The 15,979-nt window shown below is 42.2% G+C and overlaps 2 protein-coding genes across 4 annotated transcripts in view; one reads left to right on the top strand and one right to left on the bottom strand.

The window, feature by feature from the left end:
• The window catches only part of SPTY2D1 (SPT2 chromatin protein domain containing 1), a 13,316-nt gene extending 7,691 nt beyond the window's left edge, over positions 1 to 5,625 (top strand). Inside the window, exon 5 of the mRNA XM_032240948.1 lies at positions 2,081 to 5,625. Within this exon, the coding sequence (XP_032096839.1) occupies positions 2,081 to 2,174 (94 nt within the window). The 3' untranslated portion in view covers positions 2,175 to 5,625. The remainder of the gene's footprint in view (positions 1 to 2,080) is intronic.
• Positions 5,626 to 8,053: 2,428 nt separating this feature from the next.
• SPTY2D1OS (SPTY2D1 opposite strand) overlaps positions 8,054 to 15,979 on the bottom strand; it is a 12,489-nt gene continuing 4,563 nt past the window's right edge. Inside the window, exons 1-3 of one of the 3 annotated variants that reach the window (XR_004257622.1) lie at positions 9,747 to 9,999; positions 8,781 to 9,413; positions 8,077 to 8,198 (exon numbers count right to left, since the gene is read on the bottom strand). Coding sequence is in view for 1 of the 3 variants with exons in the window: in XM_032240947.1 (XP_032096838.1) it covers positions 11,449 to 11,604; positions 12,043 to 12,111 (225 nt within the window). In the remaining 2 variants the exon portion in view is untranslated. Of the gene's footprint in view, positions 8,199 to 8,780; positions 9,414 to 9,746; positions 10,000 to 11,234; positions 11,605 to 12,042; positions 13,014 to 15,979 lie in introns of those variants that run through there. The other 2 variants (XR_004257621.1, XM_032240947.1) reach the window with 2 other exon arrangements.

The raw sequence follows: 15,979 nt of genomic DNA, 5'->3' as shown, positions 1-15,979 counted from the left end.
AAGATGGGGTTTCACCATGATGGCCCGGCTGGTCTTGAACTCCTGACATCAGGTGATCCACCCACCTCAGCCTCCCAAAGTGCTAGGATTACAGGCGTGAACCACCGCGACCTGCTGATTTTTGTTTTTATGGGTTTTTTTGTTTTTGAGACAATTTCGCTTTGACACCCAGGATGGAGTGCAATGGCATGATCTCAGTTCACTGCAACCTCCACCTTCAGTTTAAGCAATTTCTCCTGCCTCAGCCTCCCTAGTAGCTGGGATTACAGGCGCCCACCACCATGCCCAGCTAATTATTTTTTTATTTTTATTTGTATTTTTATTTTTTGGTAGAGACAGGGTTTCACCATGTTGGTCAGGCTGGTTTTGAACCCCTGACTTCAGATGATCCTCCCACCTTGGCCTCCCAGGGATTACAGGCGTGGGCTACTGCAATCGGCTGTTTTTTTGTTTTTTGTTGTTTTTTGTTTTGAGACGGAGTTTCGCTTTTGTTACCCAGGCTGGAGTGCAATGGCGTGATCTCGACTCACCGCAACCTCCGCCTCCTGGGTTCAGGCAATTCTCCTGCCTCAACCTCCTGAGTAGCTGAGATTACAGGCACGCGCCACCATGCCCAGCTAATGTTTTGTATTTCTGGTAGAGACGGGGTTTCACCATGTTAACCAGGATGGTCTCGATCTCTTGACCTCGTGATCCACCCGCCTCGGCCTCCCAAAGTGCTGGGATTACAGGCTTGAGCCACTGTGCCTGGCCTGTTTTTTTGTTTTTTAACAGAGATGGGGTCTCACTATGTTGACCAGGCTAGTCTCAAATTCCTGGCCTCAGGTGATCTTCCCATCTCAGCCTCCCCAAGTGCTGAGATTACAGGCATGAGCCACTACACTGGACCATCACTGTTTGTTTGTTTTGTTTTTAAGAGAAGGGGCCTTGCTTTATTATCCAGGCTGGTCCCAAAGTCCTGGGCTCAAGCAGTCCTCCTGCCTTGGGTTCCCAAAGTGTTGGCGATTATAGGTGTAAGCCACCATGCCCAGCCTATTCTCTTTTGTAAAATGAGAATATACTGTTTTACTCATTTAAGTATTATGAGGATTAAGACGTGTACAAGTGCCTAGTACAGTGCCCCACATGTGTAGGCACACAGTAAATGTTAGATGCTTCCCCTAATCCTGTTGTAGCAAATTCTTGCTGTTCTTTCTGCATCAGACACATCTCAGTCTTGGTAACCTGTAACATTGCTGACCTCAGGGATGTAGGTATATTAGATGTCCTCTGATTTCTGTTTGATAATATTCTCCATTAGTAAAAAGTAATTACTTTGTTTATAGTATTTTATTTTATTTTATGTTTTTTGAGACAGGGTCTTGCTCTGTCACCCAGGCTGGAGTGCAGTGGCGTGATCTTGGCTCACTGCAACCTCCACCTCCTGGGTTCAAGCAATTCTTCTGCCTCAGCTTCCCAAGTAGCTGGGATTACAGGTGTGTGCCACCACACCCAGCTAATATTTGTATTTTTTTAGTAGAGATGAGGTTTCACTATATGTTGGCCAGGCTGGTTTCGAACTCCTGACCTCAGGTGATCCACCTGCCTCGGCCTCCCAAAGTGTTGGGATTACAGGCCTGAGCTACTGTTCCTGGCCATAGTATTGATTACTATAGGTAAATAATTCACCTCAGTGTCAGGCCAGAGAATACTAAACCTTTTTCTCTCTCTTGCCTTTCCTCCCATCAACTAGATAAAATTTCAAACTAAAGTGTTGGAAAAGAACAAAAATAGAATATTAGTTAATGAATAAATACTTCTTGCTGTTTATTTTTAAAAGCTTTTGAGATAAACTTGTATTTTATTATTTTAATGGAAATATTAAAGTTTTTGGGGTGAGTTCTTTTTCCCAATACAATTTGGTTCTGTGGCTGCTGGTAAAAAAATATCCCTACTAGTTTGTTTTCAGTGATAAAGCCTTGAAGCATTTTGAGAGCATCAGCACAATCCATGTGAGCTCCCAGTTGGAAATTTCATTCTTTTTAAGGAAAGTGATAATCTCATGTATATTGACAAATACTCTTTAAAAATTCTTTGGCAGCTTAAGACTAGGTATGCAAGAGGACTTAGAGGAAATGAGACGTGAAGAAGAAGAAATGCAACGTCGAAGGGCCAAGAAGCTGAAGAGGCGTTAGCAGCTGCTTTTATTTTTGTGAAATTCTCTGCTGCAAGGATTTCCTGCCTTCAGACTGAAGCCTCCTTATCATTTAGATTTATACTTGGGTACTCAAGGAGAAGGAATGCATACCGTCATTTGCAGGCTGTCATTTGAGCATAAAATATTTTCAGATATTTTCCAGGGTGAAATCTGTAATGCACATGATATAATGCCCACTTGTGCTCTTATGAAGTTAACTGTTCACAGATGCCAGCCTTGATCCTGATGAGCTATGCACTCTAATGTGGGGCCACTCACCAGTCAGCCAATCTTTTATTGTTCCTTTGCTACTTTGAAAGGAAAAAAAAAAAGGTTGTCTCTTGACTTCTGTAATTCCTCTGCTAATCTGTGAGTAGGGTACTGCCCTGCTCCCAATCAAACTTAGTCTTTTTATGAGAAACCTGGACCTTCCATGAATGTTGCCAGCAATAAAGTGACTTGTCCTAATCTATGGATTGAGAACTTGAAAATGTAGAGTAGGATTTATAACTAACTTATGGATGTCATCCTGTGACTTTGAAGTACAAAGTAGAATAAATTATATTCTGTATTATTCATGGATTGGATGCTGAGCATTCTTACTCATTAAGTGGTTAGAAATTAATGAAAAAATTTTCAAGTTAAAATACAGGTTATAACAGTATAATATTCTTTTCTAAGTTTTCCTTTCAGTTATGTTGGCTTTAGTGTAAGATAGACAAGGTCACTGTGCTGATTGATTTTTTTATCTAAAAAAAAGTCATTTTTATATTGAAGAAAAAATATTTTATTCAAACATGAGATTTGAAAGAGTAATAGTTTATAAAATAAGGAAGTAACATGTGAGGCTTCCCACTCCCCTCCCCCATCATAAAGATATTTTGAAATCCCAAGTTGCCCCCATACCTCTTGTCATTAATGACTTTTCATTTTTAGCTTGAATTTGTTAGCAAATATTAAAGGCAGAAAACCAAAAACTAAATTTATGGTTATCGAGAGCACCATCTTCTCCTTTTGCCCATATTGCACTTTGATTTCAAACTATGCACTGTGAAGAGATTTTTTCCCCCAGGGTAGGAAGGGATGTTCCCTGTTATCAGTATTTTACTGAGCTGTGGAAATTCATTTTTACCCTTTTAAAGGCATAAATATAGACTTGATATCCCTTAAGCTTCAAGTCCAAGCAGTTCCAATCAGGCTGACTTAGGATGAGGCTGGAAGGAAGCCAAGTCTCAAGAACTGTCTGCAACAGAAAATGAGATATGATGCTAGAGAGCATTTGTCCTTGACTGTAAGTACGAAGGCTTGGGGGAAGTGAGACATCAGCTTGTGACAGTTCTACAATAAATGTTCTGGCTATCTTAAGCCATTGTATGGTAAGGATTAGGAAGTAAGAGGGATTGTCCTACAACAGGCCCTTACACTTCAGCAGACCAAATGTTTTGGTTTATTCCTTTTTATCCATAAAGTCTTTATTCTTCAAGTTTGGGTATTACAGATTACCATCGTTAGCCTTCCTTAATGGGACCATATGAGCCAGTCTTTTAAGACTGACTTGTTTTGAATTGAGTTTCAAACTTTCAAAATGCAAAGATTTAATTTTTAAATTGAATCCCATGAAAGGTGTCTTCATCACTAGGAATAACACCCTTTGTAACTGTGTATAGAACTGTCAAACTGGGATCAGAAAATCCTATTGATTTCATCTCACCCATCTCAGATACCTTCAGTGAAATTGATTTAAGGGTAGTGTGATGCCCCATGTAATAAAACAGGCTTAGAACATCAGCTCCTCTGCTGCCATTTATGTGTTTTTATTCCCCCTCAAAAATTTTTTCTTGAATATATATTTTTTTCAACATTCAGACTCTGAAATCGGTCATTACAATCAAGTGCTTGTCACAGCTGAAATATTTTTGGTGGCTTAAAGTGTACTAGCAGTAAATTTATGATATGGTACAGTTATTTGTACAGAAAGGCACCATTGTGTTAGAATACATTTCCAGAACTTAGTAGAAAGAATCAGGTTTTAACCTTACGTGTCTGTTACTTCTGAGTGCATTTCTATAATACAAATGTTGATTTCCATCAACATTATAAAAGAGCACTTCTGTGGCTCATTTAAAAGAAAAAAAAAGGTTAAGTCTTTTAAATTTTGGCCTTGCTTCCAAATCCTGTCTTCCATGTTATTCTTCTGCACTTCCTGACCATTCTTACAAAAAGCTCACAAACCTTTGAAGAAACTGGAGTAAACTGTTATTTCATTAAGGTTTACAAATTAAATGCTTGATTTTTAATGTAGTCTCTACTGATTTGATTTTCAGATTTTCTTAATTCAACATTTGAAGATGTGCCTTTTGGGTAATGTTAATCACGAATGTAGTAATATTTCATGATTGTAATAATGTTACATGATCATGGGTACAGCATTCTCTAACAAATGATGTGAAAGGAAAGGAGTTTTCATAAAACTCATGGCTCTGATTGCACAGTCCCACTTGCTTTTGACATTGCTGTGTCAAAGCAAAGGGCACTTCTTTTAAGGCTACTTTCAGAACTTTGTATTTTCTCTAAACTATAAATGCAGTTATGTCCAGTTGGAGGCCAGGGTACCACATGTCACAGGCAGCCTTACGTGTGTGCCATGAAAAGGTTGAAAGACTGTTAACAAAAAAGTCTGGCCGGGTGTGGTGGCTCACACCTATAATCCCAGCACTTTGGGAGGCCGAGGCGGGCGGATCACTTGAGACCAGGAGTTTGAGACCAGCCTGGCCAACATGATAAGACCCCGTCTCTACTAAAAATACAAAAAAGTAGCCAGGCATAGTGGCGCGTGCCTATAATCCTAGCGACTGGGAGGCTGAGGTGGGAGAATCGCTTGAACCCAGGAGGTAGAGGTTGCAGTGAGCCAAGATAGCACCACTGCACTCCAGCCTGGGTGACAAAGCAAGACTCCATCTCAAAAAAAAAAAAAAAAAAGTCTGTGGGAACTCTCAAATTTTCATTTTTAATGTAGTCCCCAAGATTTTCTCCAAGAAATAAATTGTTGTTTTATATTTTATAACTTAAAAGCAGCTATTGGTAAATTTCTGAGATATAGCCGGAGACCAAAACGTGTTTGGAGAGAGAATAAATATATGAAGAGAGACTGGTTGTTTTATTTTCAATGTGCTGAATATGTTAGACTACTATTTATTTTCTGAGTGGATGTGATTAAATATTCAGGCATTTAGTGTATGATTAAGAGTGATATAGAGATTTCTTTGGCATTATTAAATCCATCCTGTCTTTTACATAATGGACAAATCAAGTTAAAAAAATTTTAGATAGCTTAGCTTGTTTTCTGGTGCTGTTTGACCTGCAAGAGAACATACTTTTGCATATACAGGTGAAAGTTTTGCAATTTATGTATACAAGAAATTGTAGGCATTAAAAATATTTTATTGATATTTTTGCTGGTTTGCATTTATTGATCAAAACTTTGAGATATTTATCTCATCACCCTGAACATTTTTCCAGCTAGAAACCTCGGTATATTCGTCACACTTCAGAGATAGGGTTTGCCTCTTGCACACATTCCTCTGCTTAAGCTCCCTTACCCATTCATGCCTGCACGATCATGATAGTGCTTCTCTCCCCCTACCAGCTTAGAGAACTGTTCTGCTCTCAGACACCCATATTAAGAGAACTGTTAGGTGGTCAAAGCAATGGAATCTAGTGGCTCAAGCTTTGGGAGTTTCCTCAAATGGAGGGAGGACACAGCTGGGTATATGGTTCCTCTTGTCAAAATGAGCATCGTCCTATCTCTTATGATAACAGCTTGAGATGCCTGAGAAGAGGAGTCCTTAGAAATGTATATGAAGCAGGCTGGGCACAGGGGCTCACATCTGTAATTTCAGCACTTTGGGAGGAGGAGGCAGGTGGACCACTTGAGGCCAGGAGTTCAAAACCAGTCTGGCCAACATGGCAAAACCCCGTCTCTACTAAAAATACAAAAATGTGGTGTGCACTGTAATCCCAGCTGCTCAGGGGGCTGAGGCATGAGAATCGCTTGAACCTGGGAGGTAGAGTTGTAGTGAGCCGAGATTGTGCCACTGCACTCTATCCTGGGTGACAGAACAAGACTGTTTAAAAAAAAAAAAGTATGAGGCAAATGAGCACAGCCAGAGGACATAGGTACTTAAATCACTGGAATGGGTTGAATGTAAATCACTTAAAAAAATAGAAGATGCTAGTATCCTAGATTCAGAAATTACTAAAGTTTTGCTTACAGATTTTGAATTTATTTTCTTTCCATTAAAAAAAGGGTAATCCATTCATTGCAAAGAGCTACTTACAAATAGTTAAGCAAACATCCCAAATAACAAAATGTTTTCTATGTAAACAAAAGATCTACTTTGCTGGAAAAGATACACTTCTCTTGAATATTGGAACGGTATCAGTCATCCTCAGAATGGGTACAGTTCCATACTGTTTTTAAAGTATTTACTCCTGTTAAGTCTCTCTCAGGCTCCTGTCTTTTCAGTAGTCACGAAAAAGAAAAAGAATTATCAGGCAACTTGCTGGATTTCCTTTTTTCTTCACGTTTTTTTAATATGGAGTCTTGTACTGTCACCCAGGCTGGAGTGCAGTGGTGTGATCTTGGCTCACTGCAACCTCTGCCTCCCTGGTTCAAGCGATTCTCCTGCCTCAGCTTCCTGAGTAGCTGAGATTACAGGTGACTGCCACCATGCCCAGCTAATTATTTCTGTAGGATTACTAGAGACGGGATTTTACCATGTTGGCTAGACTGGTCTAGAACTCCTGGCCTCAAGTTATCCACCCGCCTCAGCCTCCCAAAGTGCTGGAATTACAGGTGTGAGCCACCATGCTCGGCCTAACTTACTCGGTTTTCAGGTGAGGGAGATATTTAAACAGCAAGATCTTAGATATCCCAGAGTCTCTTGTTTGGCTCTTTTCCTTCCCACATGAAAGTGTGAAGGGAGAAGCCCTAGATCTTAATCTTGACTCTGCAGCCCAGGGCTGTGTGTGTTGGCAAGATAGATATGACCCTCAACTTCATTTTTGCCATTTTGTAAGATGAGGCTAATACTCAGCTTCAGAAGATTATTTTAAGGATTAGGATAATTATACTTTAGTATCTAACCCCAATATTAAAAATGAGGTTCTGTCCCCACATGGTATAAGCTTCGGGTTCTTTTTTTTCTTTTGAGACTGAGTCTCATTCTGTTGCCAGGCTGGGGTGCAGTGGCCCAATCTCAGCTCACTGCAACCTGCCTCAGCCTTCTGAGTAGCTGGGACTACGTGTCACCACACCATGCCCTGGCTAATTTCTTGTATTTTTAGTAGAGGTGGGGATCACCTGAACTTAAATGATCCACCTGCCTTGGCTTCCCAAAGTGCTGAGATTACAGTCGAGAGCCACCGTGCCCAGCTGAACTAGATATCTTAATGCCAGTCTTAGAGACCATGTAGCAAAAGGACCCACCTGCATACCATCCACTCAACTGTCTCTGTCACAAGCTAACAGAATAGTAAGTCTTCATTCATCTTAAAAAGTGCGATAACTGGCCGGGCGCGGTGGCTCAAGCCTGTAATCCCAGCACTTTGGGAGGCCGAGGCGGGTGGATCACGAGGTCAAGAGATCGAGACCATCCTGGTCAACATGGTGAAACCCCATCTCTACTAAAAATACAAAAAATGAGCTGGGCATGGTGGTGCGTGCCTGTAATCCCAGCTACTCAGGAGGCTGAGGCAGGAGAATTGCCTGAACCCAGGAGGCGGAGGTTGCGGTGAGCCGAGATCGCGCCATTGCACTCCAGCCTGGGTAACATGAGTGAAACTCCGTCTCAAAAAAAAAAAAAAAAAAAAAAAAAGTGCGATAACTTCTTAACATAAAATATGACAAAATAATGTGCAATTACTTTATGCGAAACCAACAACAGGAACTGTACAGCTGGTCAGGTGAGCTTCAGAGCTGCATTACTTCACCAGGATCATCCGTGCTTACTTCCACTGGGGTCTGTGGGGGAAAAAAAGTGTGTCGTGTGGGTCTAGTGGTTGCCAGTGTGGGGCTGAGGCATTTGGCCTCCAAGCCAAGGACAGCAGGGGAGGCCACCTCCAATTCTGTCTCACCTCTGAGAGGTGCTGATCCTGGCTGCAAGGGGACCTCAGCATTGGGGAGTGACAAGAGGCAGAGAAAAGACAGAAGTTCCAAGGTCTAACAGGAGGAGAGAGGAGAGAGACATCTGCCACCAGAACCCTTTTACAAACTAGTGGTTACTTGTGGGAGAGCGAAGTTTGGATTTCTGATGTGGACTGATCCCTAGGAAATGGCATCAAAGACTGGGCATAGAAAACATCCATAAGGACAACAGAGACAAAGTTTCCCAACTTGACTCTGGGCCTTAAAGATCATGTGAAAGAAAATGGGAACTCTCCCAACTCCGACTGTGAATAATAATACAAGTAGAAGCTACAGTAACGAAAAAAAAAGTATTTGTTTCTAATATTACTAAAGTTGGATTTTCATGCTTAGTTTGTTTCTGGGGGTGGGAATACATTTCAAAGTAGGAATAGAGAACAAGGTTGAAAGTACACTTACCCCTCCTGGGGGGTATTTATATCCCTTCCACATGGTTCCTGCAATGAGAAGCATCCATAAAACAACTATCATCATGAGGCTTCTTAGCTGGTGGTGTGCCCAAGAAGAAACAAGTACTTCTGGAAGGTACAGTATTCTATTCCCTGAGTCTTAGGAATTGGGCTGTCTTTCTTAGACACCAGATGGTGGTTGGCCCAGCATGGCAGCTCCTCACTAAGGAGCTTCGTGGCCTAGTCTGAACTGAAGTGGTTCCTCATGGCCATTTAGCAGGGCAGAGCTCAGACACCAATTATGACATCAGCTCCTGTGACCTTGGCAACCCAGTCAGCATGAACAGCTATGGGTTGTTTGGCCAGGATGCCAGGTGCATTGGGCTAAAGAATATTTATCAAAAGGGCCCTGTGCTCTGGTGTATCTGTGATTTGGACCTAGCTGGCATCACACTCATTAACTCATTACCTGCCAATATGTTTAACTATTGGCTTTGTGCAATCAGATGCTATGCAAAAGTAAAAAAGCCTGGATTCATTAAGAGAATTAGCTGGCTAGGTATGCCATGAGCAATTAACTTCACATGCTATTGTTAGGCTGTTTAAAAAAGAAATCTTGCATTTTATAAAATGGCAGTTAAAACTCTTATCATGGGCCGGGCGCGGTGGCTCAAGCCTGTAATCCCAGCACTTTGGGAGGCCGAGGCGGGTGGATCACGAGGTCAAGAAATCGAGACCATCCTGGTCAACATGGTGAAACCCCGTCTCTACTAAAACTACAAAAAATTAGCTGGGCATGGTGGCGCGTGCCTGTAATCCCAGCTACTCGGGAGGCTGAGGCAGGAGAATTGCCTGAACCCAGGAGACGGAGGTTGCGGTGAGCCGAGATCGCGCCATTGCACTCCAGCCTGGGTAACAAGAGCGAAACTCCGTCTCAAAAAAAAACAAAAAAACAAACAAACAAAAAAAAAAAAACTCTTATCATGTAGGGAGAGCCTATTTACAACTTTCCTGAGAAGGGAAGAAAAGGAAAATGGGCTTGTCTGTTTTACTCATTTTGCAGCTGGAGAAACTGAGGCACAGAATAGTTTAAGTGGTTTGGTCAGGACTGCCACCAAGTTCTGACTGCTTTGGGCTAATGTGTTCACAGAAATCCTGGGGTAGATGGAGGCTTTTTTTAAAAACCCAACCATCATGTTCCGCTCTTAGTATACCTGGGGCTGGGGCTGGAGCTGGGGCTGGGGCTGGGGCTGAACACCCCTAACTTCTGGAGTAGTTTCCAAAAAACCTTCTGCTCCTGTAATCAGTATATTATTAATACTCTCCTGGATGGGAGTGGTGGCTCACACCTGTAATCCAGCACTTTGGGAGGCCGAGGCAGGTGTATCACAAGGGCAGGAGTTCAGGACCAGCCTGACCAACATGATGAAACCCCATCTCTAGTAAAAATACAAAAAAAAATTAGCCGAGTATGGTGGCACACACCCATAATGCCAGCTACTCAGGAGGCTGAGGCAGGAGAATCGCTTGAACCCTGGAGGCGGAGGTTGCAGTGAGCCAAGATCGTGCCACTACACTCCAGCCTGGGCAATGGACCAAGACTGTCTCAAAAAAACAAAACAAACAAACAAACAAAATCTCTCTGAGTTAAGTTTCTCTAACAATAGGAACAGCCCTACAAAACAGGTCTGAATGAAATGGGGTGAAATGTAAGAAACCCAGGAGATGGTCTGCTAAAAGGGGTAATGCCATTGGTGTTTCCTGTAGGCAGGCTGGTCCAGTGGAATGAGTATGAGAGGCTACTAAGTCTAGAGTCCAGAAGGTGGGATGTGAAGGTGTGCTTGCATCCCATCTTCACCAGCGAGCTAGCTTGTGTGGCCTTGGGTAAATAGTGGAGGTCACTGTCCCCAGTAAATCTTTGTTGACTGGCTCATTATTTGTTTGTTGTTAAGTTAGTATTTTACTAAATGCTAATTTTTGAGCTTTGCATTAAATGCTTTACATTAATTTTCAAATATCATCTTCACAAAAATAGTAAGATACTCAGATTATCTTGTTATACAGAAGAAATTTTGAAACTGAGGTTTCAAATAAATTAAACTTTCCCAAGGTCACATAGCTAGTAAGTTGCAAAGTTAGGACTTAAACTCAAGTTCAGTGTTAACTCCAGTTTCAGGATCTGCCAAAGGGATATTAAAAATGCTGGTCCTGGCAAGGCATGGTGGCTCATGCCTATAATCCCAGCACTCTGGGAGACCAAGGTGGGAGGACCACTTGAGTCCTGGAGTTCAAGACTAGCCTGAGCAACAAAGTGAGAACCTGTCTCCACAAAAAAAATTTTAAAAAATTAGCCAGGCTTGGTGGCATGTGCCTGAGTACCAGCTACTCAGGAAGCTGAGGTGGGAGGACTGATTGCACCTCACCAGCCTGGGAGACACAGCAAGACCTATCTCAGAAAAAAAAAAAAAAAAAAAAAAAAAAGAATGCGATTAATAGTATATTACAGTGTTGTGAGGAGAAAAAATAATAGATGGCAACAGACTTCAAAAACAACACCTATGAGACATGGTTATTAACAGAAAACTTTGGCCTGCTGTCCTCAGCAGTACTCACCAAATCATTTCCCTTTCCACAGTTTATTATATTTTCCAGAGGAATAAACACTCATCACTGATATTTCAGGGTACTACCAAGTATTCTGGAAAGGGAGGAATCCAGCCCACCAGACCTGACCACCCACTTACTTGCAGCAGATTTTCACCTAAAGCCTGCCTCCTCAGCTGTGTCTTGCTCTCCTGAACAGGCCACCTCTCCTTCCACTTCAGAGTTGGAGGCTGAATCAGAAAGAAAATTCGAGGACAGAGATGGCTCTACTCATTGGCCCAGTAGGTAACCACCTCTCTGTGGTGACTAGAAGGGCTGCTAAAAGGTTCCACCAATCCCTACTGTTCCCCTTTCTACCAACAACCACTGAGCCACTTGCTCTGAAATCCACAAGTCAAATATAGTCTCCAACAGACCCCTTGCAAATTCCACAGTGCCTTGAAACAAGTGCAGCTATATATGCAAGATAGTGGGGAAAAAGACATAAAACGATATCTCCAGTGGGATGGGAAATGCCTGGGAAACTAACTTTGTTCCCATCACATTCTGACTTACAGTTAGTGGTGAGAACTCAACTATCTTTTCCATTTGGTCAGAAAACCAAGAAAGGACGATGAGCCAGCACCAGGACTGACCACTAGGGATTTATAGGCTGAGCCGTCACTTACCATTAATTCTGGAAACGTGCCCATGTAACATGCAAGTCCAACAAAAAGCATCCAGCCAAGCACAATCATGATCAAAAGGAAAACAATTTCTAAGATACAACTGCACAGTGAAAGACTATTCACCAAGATCTTGGCAAAGGAGTGTGTTCATGAAACCTTCAGTTGGTAGAGGTCTCGCATGTCTGTTCGAGTCCTTGGCTCCAAAGGATCTACAACTCCCTAGTGGAGAAGCTGAAGTCTAGTAGGGCATTGTGACATCACTTGTCATATGGACCAGACTCAAAACACACCAGAGACACTGCCTCCAGACCAGTAGCTGAGCAGCAACACTCTGAAGTAAGTATTATTGTTAACCCCATTTCACTAATGAGAAAACTGAGGCTTACACCAGAGCCTAAGTGACGTGCACTATGGCACAGAGCTGATGCTCCAGATCAGGGCAAGACTTAGGACTCTAACTGGGCTCTTTACACTAGAGGCAGAGATTTGGAAAAGTGTTTTGCTGCTAGGTCTATGACACGTGAATGAAACAAATTGAATTATAAGCAAATGAGACAGATGTCCCTATTTCTGTCCCTGCAAAACCTCCCCTCCCCATCTCAAGGGCATCCTCAGCATGATGGTATACCCACATCTTCAACACCTTGGGTTAGTTCCTTCCATTGGTTCTCTTTTCTTGGCCATCATGAAGCCACATGTATCCCTGTCCTTTCCTCAAAAAAGTCCTCCAACTGATACTGTGGCTCCTTCCCAGTCTTATTTCTTAATTTCCTTTTATGACCAAACTTCCTAAACAAGTGGTCCACATTTAAAGCTTCTTTCCATCTACACCCCTCTTCCACACATTATATTCTGACTCCTAGCCCCGCCCCACTATTAGATACTCTCTCAGAGGTCACCAAAGATCTTTTTTGCTTTTCTGTTATAATATCATGGACATTTAATGTATTTTTCATCCCTAGAATTTTTTTTTTTTTGAGATGGAGTCTTGCTCTGTTGCCCAGGCTAGAGTGCAATGGTGCAATTTTGGCTCACTACAACCTCCGCCTCCTGAGTTCAAGTGATTCTCCTGCCTCAGCCTCCCAAGTAGCTGGAATTACAGGCGCTCACCACCACACCTGGCTAATTTTTGTATTTTTAGTAGAGATGGGGTTTCACTATGTTGGCCAGGCTGGTCTCAAACTCCTGGCTTCAGGTGATCCACCAGCCTCAGCCTCCCAAAGTGCTGGGATTACAGGTGTGAGCCACCATGCCTGGCCTGTTGTTATATTTCCTGCTTCTTTAAATGCCTTAGAACTTTTGATTAGATGTTGAACATGGTAAATTTTACCGTGTTGAGTGCTGGATTTTGTTGTATTCAACAGTGCTAAATTTTATTCTAAGGTAGACTTAAGTTACTTGTGATCAGTTTGATTCTTCTGAGGCTTATTTTAAGCTTTATGATAGGCCAGGAACAGCCTTTACTCTAGGGTTAATATCCCCACTGCTGAGCTATGACTACTTTCTCTGAGCACCTTCTCTGAGGCCAATTGTATTAGATCTTATTTTTTTGAGATGGAGTTTTGCTCTTGTTGCCCAGGCTGGAGTGCAATGGTGTAATCTTGGCTCACTGCAACCTCCGCCTCCCGTGTTTAAGTGATTCTCCTGCCTCAGCCTCCCAAGTATCTGAGATTACAGGCATGTGCCACCATGCATGGCTAATTTTGTATTTTTAGTAGAGACAGGGTTTCTCCATGTTGGTCAGGATGGTCTCGGACCCCCAACCTTAGGTGTTCTGCCCGCCTTGGCCTCCCAAAGTGTTGGGATTACAGGCATGAGCTACTGCACCTAGCCTAGATCTTTCAAATCTGTGGAATGTTCCACAATTCCCTTCCCTTCAGGAACTCCAAGAAGTGTTCAGCCTACTGCTTTTGGGTGGATCTTTTCCAGGCCTCACGGAGTTTTCTGTGTTTTTTCTTTTGAGAGAATCTCACTCTGTTGCCCAGGCTGGAGTGTAGTGGCACAATCTTGGCTCACTGCAACCTCTGCCTCACAGGTTCAAGGGATTCTCCTGCCTCAGCCCCCCAGTAGCTGGGATTACAGGCATGAGCCACAATGCCCAGTCTATTTTTGTATTTTTAGTAGAAACAGGGTTTCGCCATATTGGCCAGGCTGGTCTCAAACTCCTGACCTCAGGTAATCCACCTGCCTCAGCCTCCCAAAGTGCTGGGATTACAGGCATGAGCCATCACACCTGGAAGAGTTTTATCCCTTATATGTGCAGATGGAACTCAGCCAAAGACTCATAAGGGCCCCCATAGAAACCTACAGAGCTTTCTCCACGGAGCTTCGTCTTCTTAGTACTCCATCCTGCAAATTCTTGACGCTGGCCTCTGCTGTACTTTGCCATCTTTCTCTTTAACTCTGAAACTCTGTTGGGTAATCCCTCTCTGTGTGACAGTCTGGAAACTGCCTCCTGGCTTGAGCAACTGTAGGACTCACCTTCATTGGTCTCCTTTCTCTCAAAGTACATAATTTTGTTCTGTCTCTTGTATAATATCTGAAAACAATTATTTCATGTTTTGTGCAATTTTCTATTTATGAAGAGAAGTAATTTCTGTAGCAGTTGATCCTTCATAAGCAGAAGTGACTGTTCTTTTTGGAGACAGTCTTACTCTGTTGTCAAGGCTGGAGTGCACTGGCACAGTCAGATCACTGCAGCCTTGAACTCCTGGTCTCAAGCGATCCTTCCACCTCAGCCTCCCAAGTAGCTGGGTCTACAAGTGTAGACCCAGGCACCACCGTGCCTGGCTAATTTTTATTTTTATTTTGTAAAGGCAGGGTCTTGCCATGTTGACCAGGCAGGTCTCGAACCCCTGGGCTCAAATGAGCCTTTTGCCTCAGCCTCCCAAAATGCTGAGATTACAGGCGTGAGCCACTGTGCCTAGTCTAAGTTATTCTTTTTAATTTTTGCACAATATTCTAGTTTATTTCATCTTGTTCCCAATGATACAGTAGGTCAGGTCCAGTCAGGAGACAGAAAACACAGTAATTTGAAAATTTTAATAAAGAGAATTATCAACTAGTAGCAAGTGATTGACTATAGAAGGGGTAGGAAGTGTTACATATAATAATCTATGATAGACTATTATACATATAATAGTCTAGGAATGCCACCATGCCCGGCCTTCCTCAACTATTAATCACAAAGTGTCATCACAATTTCACACACAGTGAGAGTCAGTATAATACATAGATTAGGAAGACAGTCTTTGATATCATCTTCTGCAGTAATTTAACCTTAGTCTTTTGTTTCCCTATCTGTAAAATGGAGACAATTACACACATATCCTCTATTTCACATTTACACTCTTTTGAAATGTTTGTTAAAATCGGTATGTATGTTTAATTTTGTAGTCTTCTTCTCCCCACAAAAGCTGTCACTAATACATCTCTTATTCAACAGAATCTCAGAAACAAGGAAATAGGTAATATAACACTAAACCTCCGTTTTCTTATCAGTAAAATTGAGGTAATAATTCCATCTAGGTCATAGGGTCTTATGAAGATCAACAGAGATAAAGCACATAAAACTCTTAGCAATGTACCTTCCACAAAGGAAATGCTGCACACACACACACACACACACACACACACTCACTCACATTCTCTCTGGCATAAAGTGTGCATAGTGATTAGACCAGAAGAGAACTGATGGTTTGGTTGGAAGTCCCCTTCCATAAAAAGCTCTTTTTTTTGTTCTTTTTTTTGAGACAGAATCTCTCTCTGTCACCTTTGCTGGAGTGCAGTGGCACAATCTTGGCTCACTGCAACCTCCGCCTCCCAGGTTCAAGCAATTCTCCTGCCTCAGACTTCTGAGTAGTTGGGATTATGGATGTGCACCACCACGCCTAGCTAATTTTTTTTTTTTTTTTTTTTGAGACAGAGTTTCATTCAT

This window comes from Sapajus apella, unplaced genomic scaffold (genome assembly GCF_009761245.1).
Source record: "Sapajus apella isolate SASKATOON/1434 unplaced genomic scaffold, GSC_monkey_1.0 scaffold47, whole genome shotgun sequence".
Taxonomy (NCBI): Eukaryota; Metazoa; Chordata; class Mammalia; order Primates; family Cebidae; genus Sapajus; species Sapajus apella.
This window is presented reverse-complemented; position numbering and strand designations above follow the sequence as displayed.